The sequence below is a fragment of the Xenopus laevis genome, chromosome 3L, assembly GCF_017654675.1.
Source record: "Xenopus laevis strain J_2021 chromosome 3L, Xenopus_laevis_v10.1, whole genome shotgun sequence".
In the NCBI taxonomy this organism is placed as follows: Eukaryota; Metazoa; Chordata; class Amphibia; order Anura; family Pipidae; genus Xenopus; species Xenopus laevis.
In genome coordinates, this window is record NC_054375.1 from 104,742,243 (window position 1) to 104,759,352 (window position 17,110).

At 37.2% G+C, this 17,110-nt stretch overlaps 1 protein-coding gene across 2 annotated transcripts in view; it reads right to left on the reverse strand.

The window, feature by feature from the left end:
• Positions 1-639: 639 nt before the first annotated feature.
• The window catches only part of lipc.L (lipase, hepatic type L homeolog), a 74,348-nt gene continuing 57,877 nt past the window's right edge, over positions 640-17,110 (reverse strand). For both annotated transcript variants that reach the window (XM_041586761.1, XM_041586760.1), the window contains exons 7-10: positions 15,981-16,223; positions 6,299-6,419; positions 4,998-5,216; positions 640-858 (exon numbers count right to left, since the gene is read on the reverse strand). In XM_041586761.1, the coding sequence (XP_041442695.1) occupies positions 741-858; positions 4,998-5,216; positions 6,299-6,419; positions 15,981-16,223 (701 nt within the window). In that variant the 3' untranslated portion in view covers positions 640-740. The remainder of the gene's footprint in view (positions 859-4,997; positions 5,217-6,298; positions 6,420-15,980; positions 16,224-17,110) is intronic.

Here is a 17,110-nt window from a genome sequence, read left to right on the forward strand (position 1 = left end):
ACCAAACAAGTCTTTGCAACAAGGGAAAACTGAAATCAAGAGACAAGGGAGAAAATAATATCTAATTTAGGTATGGAGACACAGAAAAGAAGCCTATCTCTAATGATCGGAGCAATTGTCTTGTACAAAAAAAAAGTTTGATTTGTTTTAAAGGGATAAGCTGTTTATTATTTCGGTAATCAAAGCCATCCTTATAGTGGCAGCTGCCCTGGGTACCACACTTAAGAAGAAAGAGAGAGCATTGCTCTTATGTAACAATTATTTTAATTTATTTAATGCATGAACAGTATTCATGTTGCCACTGGTAATATATGGTGCAGTGCAGAACCCACTGCCTGCTCCAGAATTATATATAACCCTACTGGCTGCCACATAAACTTATCCAAATCACCTAAGTGAAGGAGATGGGCTTCTGTAATATGGGGCCCCAGCACTGGTTAGCTTTTCTCAGGCACTTCAGCCACTGAGGAATGATTTATAATGACTCACAGCAGTTTCTCCTGGAAAAGTATCAGTTATAGTTTACAGTGACACAGTTACGGGGCTCAGTGACATTGTTTGGGTGCAGAATTAGCCAAAGTGTCATGAAAATATGTTTATGCGTAGAATGTGTAAACAAATAAAATGAATACATATACATAAGTGCAATACTCTGTATTTCTGACTGTACAAACTTGACAAAAAACACACACTTGTCATAGTCATTTGCCTATTGTTTTCTGTAAGCTTTAATTCTTGGCTCAACTTGTCCTTGCCTTTCTCGCTTGCTTTTTCGCATTGTTCCTACATCTCACATAGGTTTTCTCTTGGGCAGGAAGGAGCTTGATGTTGTCGACATTCTCAGAGCAAAATGTCATCCTGAAAAATAAAAGATGAAATTAGAAAACAGCCATTGAATTGTTAGGATGTAATTGTGTGTCCTTTCCTACGACCTGACAAGGCAATATATAAGGTATTAATGGGTATTAATGGGTATGGACACTGATTCAGAAATGAAGGAATCTTCTGGGTATTGAAGAAACTCTTACAAAGCTAATTTAAAGGAGGCAAGTTAGCTGAATGAAAGACCCAGCATTGTGCTCATCATTTTAGCTGTTTAAATATCTAAAGGTCCTATTGTCATGCTTACAGCACAGTATGAATGTCTCAAAAAATAAATAGTTGTCTGAAATGCTATTCTTGTGCCATAGAATACACCTTTGCTGCTAATATATACATCACATACTGGCATATGTCTTCTATAAATGGTTTGTAAGGTCTCATCCATGATATGCTTTTAATTTTAGCAGATTCAATAAAATATATTGTGACAGTCTTAATAAGATGTTGTTATTAAAGTAATACTGACACCTCCAATTTTTACTGAAGCAAAAGTGCCTCAAAGTGCCAGAAATCAGAAATGGCAATTTTCATCTTGACTGTTTTTACAGCCTGGCTCTTTACCGAGCACTAGAAGTCAGGTTGAAAACATAGGGAATAGCTAGTAACAGAAAAACTATTTACTTTTTTAATATATGTTAAGGATGCACCAGATCCACTATTTTGGATTTGGCCGAACCCATGAATCCTTCGCGAACGATTTGGCCGAATACTGAACCGTATCCGAATCCTAATTTGTATATTCAAATTAGGGATGGGAAGGGGGAAACATTTTTAACTTCCTTGTTTTGTTACAAAAAGTCATGCAATTTCCCTCCCTGCCCCTAATTTGCATATGCTAATTAGGATTTGGATTCGGTTTGGCCGGGCAGAAGGATTCAGCCAAATCTAATTCCCACTGAAAAAGGTCGAACCCTGGCCGAATCCCGAACCGAATCCTGGATTCGGTGCATCCCTAATATATGTACATTAAGGCGTTATCCTGTATAACTTTGATCCTACCCAGACAGCTGGAAATCAGACTTGCATATTACTATAAGAATTTATTTTAGAATTATGGAAAAAACTGCATTGTGTTTTTCTATGCATTCAGTCAGTATCAATATTAATCAATTGCATTTTTCTTGACGATTGGTTCGAATAAGATTCAGTTTTGAATTTAATCCAATTCAGTTGAATTCAAATTGGAGGTTTCATAAATCCCAGATTGTTTATAGGATTGTAAATCTTCCTATAAGTCTTATTCAAGTAATTAGGGACAATTTAAGGTAGCAGTAGGGCCAGGCAGAGATCTTATTGGTGGGATCCTACTGCATCAAGATTTTGTGAAAGAACCACAGTCAAGTGGGTGAACTTAAAGGAGAACTAAAGCCTAACTAAAGAAGTAGCTAGAAATGTTGTACATGATGTTTTGTGCTTCTGTACCAGCCCAAGGCAACCACAGCCCTTTAGCAGTAAAGTTCTGTGTCTCCAAAGATGCCCCAGTAGCTCCCCATCTTATTTTCTGCTGATTCACTGCACATGATCTGTGCTGCTGTCACTTACTGAGCTTAGGGACCCACTCACAATATACAGTACTCATAGAATAGAAATGTCACAATATAAGGCTGATTAGTCATTAATACAGATAATTACTAAATGGAAGCACAGAAATTAGCAACAGAATTTAATAATCAGCAAACCTGTAGCATCAGTTTATATTACAGGGGAAGCTCATTTTCTGCTGGATAATTAGTGACGAGCCCTAAGCTTAGCTTCTCAACAGCTGCTCAGAGCCCACTGAGCATGTGAGTGCCACAGACACTTTCCAAGATGGTGACCCCCTGTGACAAGTTTGAAGTCCTGGATCATTGCTGCTATTGACAAGCTGAAACTTTAGCCTCGTGCAATAAATTCAGTATATAAAATATGGCATTTTTAGCCATGTTCATTTTTAGGGTTTCATTCTCCTTTAAATATATAAAAGACAATTAATTAAGACTTTGTCTTTGCTTCATGTATGGCTGCCTGGGCCACCAGCCATGGAAGTAGATAAACCATTATCATAAATGTGGATACCACAAGAACAATATGTTTCTACTAAGTATAACAGCTTTTTATCTATTATAAGTAAATCTAGAGCAAATTGACTTACTGGAAGATTTACTTCTAATAGATATACCATGACCTGGATGAATGAAAACCTTCATAGAGATAACAGCTTTTTATTACAAAAAAAATTATATTGAAAACTAGAAATGAAAGGCAAATGGTTTTTTGAGGGGATCTGCCATTTCTGGGGTATGTGTCATTTAAAATTTCTACCAGATGAAAGTGTGATGTGAGCCTGTTATCCTGGTGGCCCTTGGGCAAATGCCCCTTTTCTCATCAAACAATTGCATCCTTAACAGTGTCTCTTTAAATCCTTTAGTGGAAGAGCATTTTTTTTGCTCAGTTTATTAATATTTATGCTTTTAGATATGATATCAGTAGCTGAAATAGTACAGATGAGAAACTGCTCCCATTATTACATGAAATGTTATACTGTAGCATAATGTAACTATATAGCGTTACGGGGCACTGCATTTCATTTCAGGGAAACTAGATAAAGTCTGTATTGCTAAAAATCCTGGTAATGATAGAGAAAAAAGTTAAATAATATTATTCATACTACAGAGGTTTTCTATTCTTTCATCCAGACTAATTTTAAAGGTAGATTTATCGGCTGTTTTAATAATTCTCTGCCTTTTGTGATCCAAATGAGACTGTTTGAAATTCGAAAAGTTCTTATTTGGATCTTAGGACAAAAAAACTACAATATTGCTAGAATAAAGCTTTTGCTAGTGTGTCCTTTCCCTGGGTTATGTATTAGGAGATTGTTTTGCAACATATTTAGTAGTGTGCTGAATATCTGATAAACCACCTGTGCATGGTTTTTGGGGGTTTCAGTGCCAAAGTGTCAAGGTCAAGCAATATGATTCTTGAAAGTATAGGACAAAATAAGGAACTTTAGGGAATTTTGCAAACAACCTTAGATCAGTTCTCTAACTTGTACCAACCAATGCTGCTGTTATCATGTACTCCATATTTTATGGTTTTTTGTTCAAGATGTGTTCTTCCATTTTTACCCTAATATCAGCTACAGGTATGGGATCCAATATCCGGAATTACAGAAAGGCTGTCTCCCATAGACTCCATTTTATCCAAATAATTTCCCTTTTCTTTGTCATAATAAAACAGTATCTTGACCTTGTTCCAAACTAAGATAAAATTAATCCTCATTAGAAACCAAATCAGCCTGTTGAGTTTATTATAAATGTAATCATGATTTTCTTGTAGACTTAAGTTATGAAGATCTAAATTATGCAAAGATCCCTTATCTGGAAAACATCAGGTCCCAGGCATTCGGGATAACAGGTCCCATACCTGTACTTATTTTACACGTTCCTGTCCCAACTGCTTATTCTATACAAATTTGAAAGATGTAATATAATAATAATCAATGCATAGTTTCCAAATTGCTGATAATCATTTAGGCCTAATTTGCACCTATGTTGTGCTAGTGTGCTTAATCATACTTTGCTTAATTTTGTAGGTAGGTCATTATCAAAAGCCTAATGTTATTAATGCAATATAATTTATTTTTACATTTCCACTTTGTTATCTAATATCAGGGGTGGCCAACCTTTTTTACCCATGAGCCACATTGAAATGTAAAAAGAATTGAGGAGCAACATAGGCATGAAAAAAGTCCTCGGGATGTTGCATATGGGTTGTGATTGGCTATTTGGTATCTCCTATGTGGCAGGCAGCCTATAGGGGGCTCTGATTTGTAGTACACCTGGTATTTATGCAACCAAAACTTGCCTTCAAATCAGGAATTCAAAAATAAGCACCTGCTTTGAGGCCACGGGGGGGGGGGGGGTGACCTGTCGGATCTAGGCAAGAGCTTTAGAAAACCTTTTTTTTTCTTTGTGCAATGACAAATAATAGTCATTGAAAGTTTCAAGCCAGGGCAATAATGGTAAGGCTGTTGTAAATATATATTGCTGTATTAAATGTGATCAAATGTAATCAAAGTGTTGTTCTTTGGTAGGTGTCATGGAGCAACACAACAAAAGATCTCCAGACTGACTTACTGCTCTTGGGTTTCTCCAGCTTTGACTCTGATTGTATTTAAAAGTAGTCCAGGGCGATCAGCTTCTGAGGTCCAAGGCATGATTGTCTGTACTGTGTCCCATATATTAGCCCAGACATCTATTCCTTCCCACTTGAACTTGATCATCATGAGCTCTCCAATGTCTGTATCCAGTGTTATAAGGAAGGAATAAGTCTTGTTGCCCTTTATTCCATCATCTCTATGGGGTCAGCAGAAAAGTTACACATTTTGCATTCATTTTTACACAAAAATACAGTTGCTCTGCTGCATTAGAATTGTAATGTCCAAATGAAATGAATGTCATGCTGATCTCCATGCATAGAGCAGAGCATAGCTTTACTACAGTGATTACCCACGTTTAAATTTATGATAGCAACTGTTCTAAGCAGGTTGTATGAAGTGATATTTATATCAGTGTGCCTGACATGTTGTCCACTATGGTTCTCCCTGAGACCACTGTGGGAATCAAAATATAAGTACCATAGCAATGTTCCCTAATACCTTCAAAGCAAATCAGTTAAAGGGGTTGTTCACTTTTAAGTTAACTTTTAGTATGTTATAGAATGGACAATTCTAAGCAACTTTTCAATTATTATTATTTTTATTTTTTATAGTTTCTTCTTCTGACTCTTGCCAGCTTTCAAATTCGGGGTCACTAGACTACAAATTTATTGTTATTGCTACTTAATATTCCTCAGCTTTCTATTCAGGCCCTCTCCTATTCATATTACAGTCTCTTATTCATATTAGTGCATGGTTGCTAGGGTAATTTGGATCATGGTAACCAGATTGCTGAAATTGCAAACTGTAGTGGTGCTGAATAAAAAGCCAAATAACTCAATATCCCCAAATGAATGATTGAATTGAGATAAATGATTGAATTGACTTAAAGCTTAATGCATTCGTGAGATCTGGTCTGGTTTGTATTATAATCTCCTTCTAGATGTATTAAAGGACTAAAGCCTATTAAAAATATTATTATACCTGTGCCACTACTGGGGTTCTAATATCCACTCTCTACCCTCTGTTACCTTTTGTATATGGTGAGTAATCTTCAATATACACTGTTCTGTTCTTTCCTTAAATCTCTGACAATCGCTATCAGCTTTCAAGCTCACTTTTCTTTCTATACAAAGCCTACAAGACAGATGATTATATAATGCCATTTTTATTTTACATTTCCTGACAATCCAATAAAGCAAAAAAGGATTTTCTAGTTACACTTCATTGTTAAAAACAGGGAAACTGCTACTATGAACGTGGCAGCCCAACAATACTCACGGAGTGAATAGCACATTCTCAACATCTTCCTTGGTCCCTATTAAAGTGAGTGTAAATGTCGGGTCCAGCTGTATATCCTTAGTTTGGTGGATAAAATGAATCTTGAATTGATAATGGTAAACTGCAAAACACATGTATGAATAAAAATGTCAGTGTTGAATGCATCTTCATTTAGTAAAGTAGTCCATAGGCTTGAATAATACTTTAAACTTGTACCAGTGTTGCAAGTGTTTGTGTGGCTGCTGCATTCAGTTGTATAATTAAGAGAGATGAAGTGGAGCCGTATAACCCATAACCCGTATAATCATTTGGGTTTCAGATTAGCTTCTTGATATATATTTCTTAGCTACAGTGTAAGCAGGCACCAGGAATGAACCGGTTCTGGACAATTCCTACAGCCTCTAAATTCTGTTTCAGGTACGACTACCTTTAAGAATGAACAGTTGTAGCTGTAAATCTCCACTCAATCACTTTGATTCATTATCCTGCACCTCCAATGCACACTCAGGCACTATTTCTTTCTGCTATGATCAATAGCTCTGGAAGTAAGCGAGCCCCCAAGTGAAGTTGTCACACAACGTTAGTGCACATCACCTTGATTATCTCTGCTATAATCAGAAAATACTGACATCCCTAACACATAAAATTATGTTTCAATAGTCAAATGGCATATGATACTGTATACTGTTGTTAGTGAAAAGTCCCACTACTGGTTTGCATAACCATAAAATGGGCAGATATTTATATATCCAGTGTACATCTGCTGCACAGTTATTTGGATGAAAACTTCAACATTAACACCTTGACCCTGATTAACTGTATTTCATTGCTTAAAACTATTTTAAGAGCACAACTGAGCAAGCTATGGCCCTTGGGATAAAGATAAAGGGTAGTGTTTGTATAGAGAAAAAGATAGAACCAAAGAACATAAGGCAGGCTAAGTACTGGGAACAGTTAGGGGATAGAAAGGTAACACCCCAGTAAGAGGAAGTGGCGAGGGGAAAACGGAGAGAAGAAGAGAGACGAATAGAATTGATGAAGAAGGGATGGGAGAAGGAATAAATAACGAGAAGAGACAATGAAAGGAGCTAGGGAATGAAAAAAATGTTAACACTTCTGTTCTGCTCATTTGTCAAGTAGTCGAACATTATTTCTAGCATATAAAAATATTCATATATAATGATTTACATAATAACTACATATATCACAAACTATTTATTAAATCTGTAAAAGACATTATTCTTCTTTGCTACTTAAAGTATTGCATCAACACACACACACACACATATACTGTATATATATAAAAATATATTGAATAAAGTACCCCCTCTTGTAAATTCTAAGGATATTATAAGTTACCGAGGAGTTTCATGACCATATAAAAACACGAGGCCGAGTGTTTTTATACAGGTCATGGAACTCCGAGGTAACTTCTAATATCCTCATATTTTGCAACTGGGGGTATTTTATTCATTATAATACACAAGTTTCAGTGAGTCATGTGGCAGAAATGACATCGGAACTCACCGTTTATAACTGATGACATCAGAACTCACCGTTTATAAGGATATAATTTACAAGATATTTATGGCTTTTGTGTATTATAAGGATATAATTTACAAGATATTCATGGTTTTTGTGTATTATATAGTGAATAAAGTACCCCCTTTTGTAAAATATAAGGATATTATAAGTTACCGAGGAGTTTCATGACCATATAAAAACACGAGGCCGAAGGCCGAGTGTTTTTATACAGGTCAGGAAACTCCGAGGTAACTTATAATATCCTCATATTTTGCAACTGGGGGTACTTTATTTATTATAATACACAAGTTTCGGTGAGTCATGTGACAGAAATGACATCAGAACTCACCGTTTATAACTGATGACATCAGAACTCACCGTTTATAAGGATATAATTTACAAGATATTCATGGCTTTTGTGTATTATAAGGAAATAGTTTACAAGATATTCTTGGCTTTTGTGTATTATATATATATATATATACACTCACTGTAGAGTTCTTTTAACATCACTTTTGTTCCTCCTGCAGCCTAAGATTTTATCTTGCAGCACATATTCGCAGGAGGACAAGGTCAAATGCTATTTTAATTTAATAAAGGAGTTTGTTATTTGCAAGGAGCAGAAAGAAGTGTCGGACTGTGTCATTGCCTTGCCTTTAATAATATATTCATTTTAAATCTACAACCTTGATTTTTCCCTTGCAGCTGCCTGATATGTGGAACAATTAGTAGACTAATAACAACTGTAAATGTTGGCATGTACATGATGCATGGTTTTCAAACCAAGTGCTGTTGAATATGTATGTATCTTTATTACTCAGAAAAACTTACAGACGTCTGGGTTTTAACAGAGAGCAACCTGGCAATCAGACTGCAGAACAGATTGGGAAAGTATCCCCAGGAAGAAGGCACGACAGGACCGCTACCTGCATAAGTTTACATTGCCATCAAAAATCAGCATCCGGTAAGCATATACCCACCGCCTTTCCTGCATCCACAAGCCGGCTCTTCTGCGCTATGCGAGCTTTCTTTCCGACAGGTACTACAACGACCAGACCGACTAGACGAACCCTCGCCGCCTAACGGATCCGGAAAAAAACTCAGGAGGAAGGCGCTACAGGACCGCTTCCATCACAGGTTCAGAGTGTTATTAAACATCCACGTCCGGTAAGCATATACCAACTGCTTTCCCGCATTCAACCGGTCGACTCTTCTGCGCTATGTTAGTTTCTTTTCTGACAGGTTACCACGCCGATCAAATCAACTGAAGCCTGTAGCAGTTATTTTTCAAGGATCCCCGGTGAATCTATCTGGAGTCAAGCACAGGACTCTCTTTATATATAATTTAAGTACTAACTGAACGTAAAAAAGGTTTTTGTAATCCCTGATTAGTAAGCGCACCGAAAACCCTCTTTTGCTTTTTAACTCATACAAGGATTGGTGGATCCATTTATTGAGGTGCTGCTATCTTTACTATTTGAAAAATAGAGCGCGTCTTCTCTCCCTCTTTCTACTAGGGTTTATTTAATGTTTAAATGATTTTCTAGTAGACTTAAGATATGAAGATCCAAATTATGGAAAGATTCATTATTATCAGGAAAACCAAGCATTCTGGATAACAGGTCCCATACCTGTATTTTCTTACCACCTCACAAATAGATGTGAAAAGACTATCTTCTATATTGTGATGCAGCCAGCCATTCCTTGTCTTTATATTTATACTGGAAATGCAATTTGATTAGACCAAAGTGTATATTTTTAATTAAAGTGATGAAGAAAGTTATCAGTGAAAGAAGTAAACTGGCATATTACAGTATATTGAATCACAAGACTAAATCTAGGTCATGTTGGAAACATTTAGGCAGCAAGGCCGATTATTAAGAAAAAAAAGCCAGCAAATAAATCAAACTAATAAACTCATTTTATGAAAGGCGACACAATATTATCCAATACCTGCTAACTTGTGGCTACTGGATAATACATTGCATTTCCATATCCCTTCAATTCAATATGTGCTCCTAATTTCAATTTGTATTGTGTATTCTCACACAGAGCAGACAATGTACAAACTAGATTACATGCTTGAATTTATTGGTACAATAAGATTCTGTGAGAATTATATTATTGCCTGAGGCTAAAGCAGAGAAAATAATCTAGCCAGGTTTATAATGAACAGGCTGTGGTTCTGTTCCCCAACTTCAAAGTCAGAGGAAACAGCCACAAGATCTAACCTTGTCTCTACTTCTGTGCTGAAAGAATTTGTGCTGCTATCTAGGGGATAGAATCCCAAATCCCATCAGAAGATGATGTTCTAAAAGGATCACACGGTGAATAATACTTTCATGCAAGTTATACAGTTGTACAGTTGTAGCAAGCAGACTGTATAATATGCACCAAGTTGCACATTTTTTGTAACAACTTATAGGCAAATAAGCAGAGTACTAAGTCTGCCAATATAAATTCTTTTTGCTGAGACTTCAACAATACCACACAATCAGGTCTGGAACAATTTGAAAATAAATTGTGACCAAATTGTCCTTTAAATGCATCACTCTTGTCTTTTATTATACAAACACTGTCAATTTATTGTATTGACCGAACTTCCTCCATTTTTATACTCACCCCAACATAGATCCACCCATGGGGATACCTATTTTGAGTTTTTTCTTTTTCAAATTCAAATAAATTTGGAAGCTTACCAAACTCAAAAGTGTACTTATTTATGAAAGAAATGTAAATATAAAACAGTCAATCTAAAAAACCCTCGATTATATTGAATACGCATTCTACTCAACATTTTCAATGGGTCTACAAACTAGGAAATTTGAAAAACCTCAAATTTTACGTTTTACATTCGGTTGTTTGATTTTTGGATATAAGTGCGTTTTAGAAGAAAAAAATCGAATCATGGTAAAAATTGAATTCAAACGTTGATAAATCGGCCCCTTCATATTATCCGTGGAGCCACCTTTAAACATATATGTATAATGAAGTTATATATAGCCATGATACTGAAGGAAGAGGTGCAGTATTTAACTCCATGGCACTTTAGTTTCAACACATATTGTAGCCTCATCTCTTCTAGGCTTTGAGCTCTTGTGAACGGAGCTCTTTATTCTTGATATTTCTGAATTTTATAACAATCTAACATTTTTCTAGGTCATGGATCACTGATCCATGTTCTGTAGCTATGCTGAATATACAGGTATTTTAAAATAATATGACAGTTATAAATCATTTTGCCCGAGTGCAGAGCAGCCTGAATTGCAGAAAAGGGAATCTCAACCACTTTCCTTATCGCATTCCTGTCTCATCTCTGTATGAGAAAGTTCTGTAAAAATAAAGAAGTCCATGGTTGGACTGGACACTGGGAAAAAACCTGATGGGCCCCAGCCCTCGTGGGGCCCACCAACCCAGACCCAATCCCTGCCTGCCCTGCGCAATCTATTCCCCGCTCCTTCACCTGCCTTCTGTTGTTGCTGCCTGCCCTTCCTCCAATTGCTGGAAAAGAATGGTGTGCATGGGGGGGAGGAGCCTGTGGTAGGTGAGCAGGTGGGGGCCCCCCACAGAAGGTGTGGGTGCACTGCGTTAAAAGCCCCGGTGGGCCTCTCATACCCCAGTCTGACCCTGTAGAAGTCTATTAGTTTACCTCGACCTAAAGGGTTGGTGGACCTTCAGTTTGGTACCCCTATGGACTAAGTTGTCCTGTATGACAAACCCCTCTGTGGAGTTAGTCTCCATATTTAAATGATAAACACAAAGGGGGAGATTTATTATGTGGTATAAAATACTGTGGAATAATTTGGCAGGCATCACTGTGTAAAAAACAGGGTAGAAATTGCATCATTTTTATGTGCTTTTTCTTTGAGTAACTTCTGCCGGAAATTACTTATAAATGTCTAAAGCAGTGGAAAATAACGATGAAAAATCTGGTGTTCGTATGGCGTATAATGTCACGCATCTTGATAAGTTCCCCATTTATTTTACAGTTTTTTTACACAGCATAATAAATAGTCCCCAAAATGTTCTTTGTGTTTAAGAATGTGTTCAGTTTTAATGCCACCCAAGGCCACTTTTGTGATACTATTCTCCCCCCAGCAATCCAGAAAAGTGATGCATAGGCCAAAATCATGCCTATTGGTTCAGAACTTTAATAGTGTTGCCACCTTTGCTGATGGCTAAACCTGAACACGGGGGGGGGGGAAGTGATGTAGAAAAAGGCATGATGACATCAGAGGTGGACACAATGATGTTGGTGGAGTTATGACACCAGGGAAAGGTTATTGCATCACTTAGATGCAACTGGCTGGATTTCTATCCAATGTTTTGAAGTGTTGATGCCCAGTTCAAAACCACACAGTGGCAACCCTATCTCTAGCTATATTCTGCTTGATGATTAAGCCCAATCCTTTAATTACAGGTACGAGATCTATTAAACAGAAATCAGTTATCCAGAAAGCTCTGAAATACAGCAATGTTAATTTAGAAAAAACATTCTTATTTTTGATTGATTTGCTTTTTTTATATCTGTAATAATAAGAAAGATGAGAATCTTAGTATTTAAATGCTTTTCATGTACAGTATTGGCCAGATTATTGTTCAGATTTCATAAGGCTGAAAACCGAACAGAAAGTTCAGACCCAAACAGGCCTTACAAAAACGGAACAGGTGGCAACCCTAAGCTTTACCCACCAAATAGACCCTTCATATTGCCTTACATTGGGGGCATCAAGTGAAATCAGGATTAGAATATGATTGAATTTTAAAAAAAACTTGACATGAGGCTGTAATTAATAAATATGTCTGAACCTTCTAGGCAGAGGGGGCATCAGTCTGTTGCTTTCAAAATCTATTTGTGAATGATACAAAAAAAAATCCTGGAGGTTTTGTTTTTGTAGTGGTGACTTCGCCGCACTTCGACACACTTCGCCAGTCGTAGTTTCGCCAAGGCTGCTCAAATTCACTAAAATCTGAAGTTGCGCCCAGGGAATCGAAAGGTAGTGAAGTTGCGCTAGCGTTAATTAGTCAAGCAAAGCTAAGTTACACTAGCGATGCCTAATTTGCATACGGCGCCAAGTTAAAGTACAATGGACGAATATGTAGCAGCAAATACATTACACTACAGAAGCCTGGGAAAGCTTCATGAAATAAAATAGAGGTGTTATTTTGCCCTATACATGTGCCCACTGTATAGTTTAGATGCCGTATGCTAGCATATGTAGGGGGGAAGGAGGGTACTCCCAAAAAAAATTTACAATCTTTTTCAGCCTATCACCCTTAAAAAAGTAAAAGACACCAGTTTTTTGGGACTTAGAAAAAATGTCAACTTTTTTTGAAGCAAGCCCTATCTACTTTATTGCACTTCGCCTGGTCTGAGCACAAGAGGCAACGTTTAGTAAAATCCGCAAGTTAGTGAATCAGCGTAGTTACGTCCCTTCGCCATAGTGCAACTTCGCCTGGCGTTATGGTGCGAAGTAGTGCTAGAGTAGGTCTACTTTGCTAGCTGTGCTACTGCTAAATGTACTTGCTTACCCTACTATAGTTGCTATTCCACAGTCACTTCTTTTATCCCTACTGAACTACAGGTACTAAAACATTTATACACAATCTTTATTGTAGGGCACCCTCAATTACTTAGCTTGGACGCTGCTGGAGAGATTTCAAGTTTCATACATTTTTGAGTTAACTAAAGAATTTGCCTGTTTTTTGAGGGGTCACTCTTCTTTTTATGTATACAACTGCACTTTAACATCAATTGTGGGAATCCAAGATTCAGATGCTAAGCGGGCCAACCTTGTCTGGGAAAGTACAAGGTATGAGAAATATAATTTAATTTCTTCAGACCATACACCGATGACTATAAATACTAATTAATAATAAGGCCTGCAACTGAAGATACAAAATGAGTCTTTGAACTACTTTATCTGCGAAACTCACCTGATAAATGAAAGCGATGGCTTCACTGCTATCTCCAGAAGAGCAACAAATCAAATGTTTCATAGCTAATGTTTTATCTAAAAAAATCACTGGAAATTCCTTACGGTAAGGAGGATTGTGTTATTTAGTGCCTGAATATGCAGCATTTCTGAACATCAAACACATCTGTCTGTTTCTGCCAGTATTTTTATCTTTCTGTAAATGTCACAGATAATATTTCATATGTTCTGGACAGAGGGTAGCAGAGCGGCAGCTGCCTTATGTGTCTGGGAAAACAAATTATTGGCTGAAAAGTTAATGTTCAGGGAAAATTTCACCATATGTTTTCGTAAAGGGATTTTGAACTTTGCCATTCACTCAGCATATTTATCAGCAAGTAACGGCAAATGCCAGGATTTGTTCAGTTTTTCATTCCATTTCTGTTCAGAGTATTAGATCTCCTGGGCTAAATGACTTATTAGTGCTGCAGCATTTCTTCGAGGAGCAATAGAATGCTTAAACATGACTCTGGGAGATATTAACCCTGACTTGGTTGCTAGGGGTTACTAGACCAGTAGCAAACTTTGCATCTTTTATTACATCACTCCTTTGCTGCTTAATGCTTGAAATCATGCCTATAGCATAGCTGACCAGGATCGACTATTGACTGTCACACACATTAGCCCCTTTGTTTGCCACTTCAGTTTCCAACATTCCCTGTTCACTTTGTGGGCTTAGACTTAGGAGGTTATTTGATAAAGGTCGAGTTGTGTTTTCTCTAAATATTTGAGTTTTTCAAGGTTAGTTTCACTAAAAATCTCTAAGTTTTCAGGGGAAAAAAAATAGATTTTTTTGAGATTTATTATGTCCCAAAGCTGCTAAAATTCTATATCCGAAAATACTCCATCTAAAGCCTGTCAAATTCATGTCAGAGTCAATAGCAGAGGTCCCTTCAACCATTTGAAGATGTTTTTTGCATTGTGATTCTCCTCTTTACGCTGGTTTGCGCTTGATAAATTTGAGGTTTTAGAGTATTTTCTCTGGTTGCATTTAATTGAGTTTTTCACAGTTGAGTTTGTTTAAATTGTGAGTTTATTAGAGGTAGAAAAAACCTCACAAACCTCACAAACTCGACTTTCAATAAATAACCTCCTTAACCCCTTATTTGGCTGATTCAAGACTTAGGGGTTAATAACTAAACCTCGATTTTTTCTGGTCAAGGTTTTTTGGGCAAAAACTCTCATTTGTAGAAAAAAAACTTGAAAAAAAAAACCTTGAATCTTTCGAGATTTATTATACTCTCGAAGCTGCTAAAAGTCTGAATCTGAAAAACCTGTGGAGATCATGAAGATTTCAATGGCAGATGTCACTTTTACAATTTGATATCATGATCTGGACTGGGTTTTGTCCAATAATCAGAAATATTCAGGGTTTTTGGATGATAACCCAAAAGTATAATAAGAACTTCGGGCATTAGATCGTACAATTCGAGTTTTCGCTCAGTTTTTCTCGGACCAGACTATTTTATAGTTTTTTTTTATTGATAAATAAGATGAAATTGTTGATGGGCGGTTGGTCGAGCTTGGTTTAATAAAGATACAATATAAATTTGAGTTTTAGTAAATAACCCCTAAGTATACAGGAGTTTGCGGTCACAGTATTTACTGGGCAAAGTGTAGGAAGATGCCACTCCATTATTTGAGCTGAATATTTTTTGTCTCTTCTTAACACTGTTTCATGAAAGTATACAAGACAGGATTACAATTTCACATCAGCCGGGACCCTCCACAATCCTGGGATTTCTAGCAGCAACTGGGCCTGAATTCCTTTTACTATACCCCTGCTGGCTGGTCACATAACAGTGTGTATATTATTATACAGACTGTGTCACATTGCCCTGTCAGGTCATGGAACAGACAGAATTCTGTTACTAATTCCTTTATTCCCCTGATTACTGGAGTCTTTGACAACCTTACACCAAGTTTGTTTTTAATCTTTCTTTCTATCCTTCTAGATCCATAGGGTGAACAGTGCTGTCTCTTGTACTCAGTGCACGTCTGCCTTTCCTTGCACTGACAGAATAATGAGCAGCCCCAACCCATGCTGCAATATGAATGACAATATATACAGCACATTTGGTATCTTTTTACAAGTTGAATGATCTGTGTATCCAAACTGTTCCACAAAGTGCTTAGTACAGCAACATGTCTCTATCCCATTAATTGTCATTAATATCACTAACCTTTATATGGCATGTGGGATCGTGTTTTGAGAAAGAGCTTCCTTGCCCGCTTGAGTCTCTTCTTCTTGATGTTGTAACCTAAGGTGTTGCATCGATTTTTACGGCAGCTCAGGCACACACCCTTGTCAAAAGTATTGATGTCCTTGCACCAGTAAGCCATGCTCTGTTTGTCGTCATTCAACAGAGAATCGATGAACAGATGGACTGACCTCTCATGGGCGCATTTCACTGTTTCTTTAATGCCTGACATTTAGAAGCAAGCAGAAAACTAAATGTTACCAACATATTTTCAGTTGTTCATAATATTCTCATTGTTTGCAGGATATTTTGGACAAAAATACCTGGGTTACATTATTCTCATATCTGGTGTACCAAAAATACAGGGCTGAATTAGAGAGTTTGGGACTCTTGGCAGGAACCCTGGGGCTTCTATCTAAGGAGAAAACAGTAAATCAGTCCAAACTGTAGCCCTCTTGCCTTTGGGGTTCTTGGTATCTCAAGTCAATAAGCTGGTGGGCTGCAAGTTTGACCAGCCTAAAGTATATGATAAAATATAGCACAATATCTTTCCTTTGTGCTTTGATTTATGCCCCCCCAAGGGGCCAAATGTTTTCAAGGGGTGCTGGCCATTCACCAAACTACTGAGGGTCTCCACTTGCCAATCACTGCTTTAGATGGTATATGGACCTCTAAACTGAAGCCACACAACTGTGTTTCCTCTTAATATATAGTAACCGGAAATGTTTTACTCCAGTTTCATTTTCCTCTAGAATTAAACTCTTGGGGAAAAAATTAATATGTTACAGAGATTCTGTAAGAAAGAATTCTCACAGCTTTTCCAATTTTGTTATAATTTGACCCACATCGACCCATGCACACATAAATGTACAGAATATATACTGTATATATATTGTAATGTACCCTGGTGGTCTAGTGGGCCCGCCACGGTGATCCTCTTCTTTCACTTGCCGGTTTCCCTATGGCTTGCGCGGCACACACTTCGCGGGTTTTACGTGTCGCGAGCGTCATGACGTCATCGCGTTTGGCTCGAATTTTGAATATTTTAAGGGGCTTTGAATCCAAACTCATTGTCATTTTTGTCGAGTAGCTTCAATTTCCCTGTTTAATTT